Source organism: Solanum stenotomum, chromosome 3 (assembly GCF_019186545.1).
Source record: "Solanum stenotomum isolate F172 chromosome 3, ASM1918654v1, whole genome shotgun sequence".
NCBI lineage: Eukaryota > Viridiplantae > Streptophyta > Magnoliopsida > Solanales > Solanaceae > Solanum > Solanum stenotomum.
The window spans coordinates 15165312-15168241 of NC_064284.1; the positions used below are offsets into that span (position 1 = coordinate 15165312).

Sequence of the window (2930 nt, forward strand, 5' to 3'; positions counted from 1 at the left end):
CTTTTATGTGATGTAATTTAATTCCGACAAATAAGATCGCAATTTGCAAGTGTAATATATACACTAGTATATATGTTAATACTATTTGTATACTAGTATTCCATATGTTCCTGATTATTTGTCCACTTTTGAATTGACACACCTATTAAGAAAATAATTATTAACATAGGGAGTTTATCATTTTACCCCTATTAATTATAAAGTTGATGACTAAAAAGTTAAGATTTTCAAGAAATTATACCTTTTTCATAGTAATTAATTGAGGGTATGATAGGTAAAATTATTTTGTCCTTTCTTGATTTGTCAAAATTGACAAGTAATTAGAGATAACTATAAAAAAAAATAGAAAAATAATTAAGGACAGAAGGAGTATTATATAATAAGAAGATTATATAATTAAAAAACCCATGAAAAAGGTACAAAGTGCTCACAAAATTCTCTAGTCTTTTTGGCTGCAAGGCCCCCACAGACAGGGCCACATGTAGAGCACAACCATAAACAACAACTTAAGAGAAATGGCCATGGACATTTCCCATGTGACCATAACTCCATTTTTTCCACATATACCCTTTTCATGTTCTTACTAATTTACATCACAGAACATGCATTGGGGTTCTCATCACTAAACATTTGTGGAGGGTAAGGATTATACATCTCATGTGATGCATATGTTTGAGGGTAAAGATGGTAATTCTGCTGTGGGTAATAGTAGTAAAACTCATTCTTCTTCATTTCTAGTTTTGGGTCTTCTTGAACACCAACCTCTTTATTTGCAGCTCCTTCCTCCGAAGGAGCTGCAGCAGTGGCGGCGGAGGCACTGTCTCCGCCGCTACCCTCAGCCTTTTTCTCTCCTTCCTCTGTTTTTTTCGCGTTTTTTTCACCTTCCTCTGTTTTCTTCTCTTCTTTAGGTTTCTCCTCTTCTTTCTTTTCTGGTTCTACTTTCACTATAACTGCCCTTTTCCCTGTTCTCCTGCTTACATAATCCACCAGCTGTGTTGCCTCAAAAACCCCTTTTACTGTCACTTGTGAGTTCTTTAAATCTGACTCTGCATTCTCCACACCTATAAACCAAAAAAAAATAATCAAGATTTTCAAATTTTAGACAACAGATTCTAAAGATTCCTCAATTAATTTAACAAAATGTATTTGTATTTGAAAAGAATCTAAAGGAATGATTATATTATTCTTAATTAAAGACTACAGAGAATATAGAATCCTTTAAAAATTGAAGTACTTATTATAGAGATCCGAAAAAGGGAAAAGAAAAAAGAATGATTTTTGTAAGCAAAAAAATTAAACCTTTCATTTTCTGTATACGCCTTTTGATTTCTTGAGCACAAGCTTCACAATGCATGTGAACTTTCAGAACTACAGTAATCACTTGAGGAGGCTACAGAAACAAAAACAGATATATCATATTTAATCAAAATTGCCTAAAAAACAAACAAACAAACAAAAACCCAGAAAGGAAAAAGACTAAAGAGAGGAAAAGTATCATAAAAAGAAACAAAAACTCGCGTGAGAATCCATAAATAAAAAAAGGAAAAGAAAGGCGAGATTAAATTAATTAAATAAACCTCCTCTTTTTTCTCTTCTGGTTTAGCAATTTCTTTCTCCTCCGGCTTCTTAGCCTCTTCCACCGGCGGTTTTGGGATCGGAGACAGAAGCTCAACTTTACGGTGGCTCTTTTTTTGAACTCTTTCAAGAACCTTCAATGGATCTGCTTTTTCCCCTTTCACCACCACTTTATGACTCTTACAATCCGTTAAAACATCCTCAACTCCTACATAAATAAATAAATTTCCAAATTTTTCAAACACCCAAAAAAAACAGAGTATGTTAAATCTTTAAAATTCAACATTACCTTGAAATCCTTTAAGTGATTTACGAACTTTACGAGCACATCCTTCACAATGCATGTAAACTCTCAAAACAATTTCTTGAGGCGGCGGTGGAGGAGCCGGTGCTTCCTCTGTTTTCTTCTCCTCTGTTTTTTCATCAACTTTTGGAGCATCCACTTTCTTCTCTTCCTCTGTTTTCTTCACTTCCTCTACAGGTTTCTTCTCTTCCTATAATCCAAAATAAAAAACCCAAAAATCAGAAATCTCAAACAACAAACAAGAAAATGAAGTTTCGCAAAGCAGAGCAAAAGCAAACCTCGCCCATTGATGTTCTTGGATAAGCTTATGCAGAGAGAAACTCAACTCACAACACACAGCTCAGTTTGTTTTTCTCTCTCTTTTTGTTTATGTTATGGTGAGTGTTGTTATTCTCAAGAAAAGGTTAATAGTGATGACAACAGAGATTATCTACAAGGCGCTCACTCACTAGTCACTTGCTTTTTATCCCACATCGATGCACAACTGGCGTGGCTTTTATATATAAAGGACTTGGCACGTGCGATGGACACTAACCTTATTACTGAATTAACACTGTTCCAGAACATTACAGCGTTTCTATTTTGGTGTTCTTTGTGTGGTGCTAGTTACGTGTTCATTTTTTTCACTATAACATTTATTTATATTACTAGTGGATTTATTATTATTATTTTTTTCATTTCATTTTCTAGTTTATATTATATATACTTTTACCTCCGTTTGATATTTTGAAGTTATGGTGTTTGAAAAATTAAAAATCTAAAAATTAGGCTAAGTTAGTCTTTGAGAATTAAATTATATTAGAAGATAAAAAATTTGGTCAAATTTCATAGTCAAATAAACATTTGAAGATTAGATTTTTAAAATCTGATCAATTTTTTTTTGGTCAAATAAATATTTGGAGATGAAATAATGGTCAAACGCTAATTTAAATTATCTCAAATTGAATTTTCATAGTTTTGGGAAAATAATAATTATTATATTTATCCTTATTATTTGAAATTGAGTAACTTTTAATGATTTTTAATGATATTATTTGATGAATCGCTTGAA

General features: G+C 32.2%; 1 protein-coding gene across 1 annotated transcript; it reads right to left on the minus strand.

The window, feature by feature from the left end:
- Positions 1-462: 462 nt before the first annotated feature.
- LOC125858471 (heavy metal-associated isoprenylated plant protein 7-like) lies at positions 463-2357 on the minus strand. Its single transcript, XM_049538259.1, has 5 exons — positions 2158-2357; positions 1865-2069; positions 1578-1783; positions 1300-1390; positions 463-1061 (listed from the first exon to the last, which is right to left on the minus strand). The coding sequence occupies exons 1-5, from the start codon at positions 2164-2166 to the stop codon at positions 589-591; spliced, it is 984 nt and encodes a 327-aa protein (XP_049394216.1). The 5' UTR covers positions 2167-2357; the 3' UTR covers positions 463-588.
- Between the last annotated feature and the right edge of the window lie 573 nt (positions 2358-2930).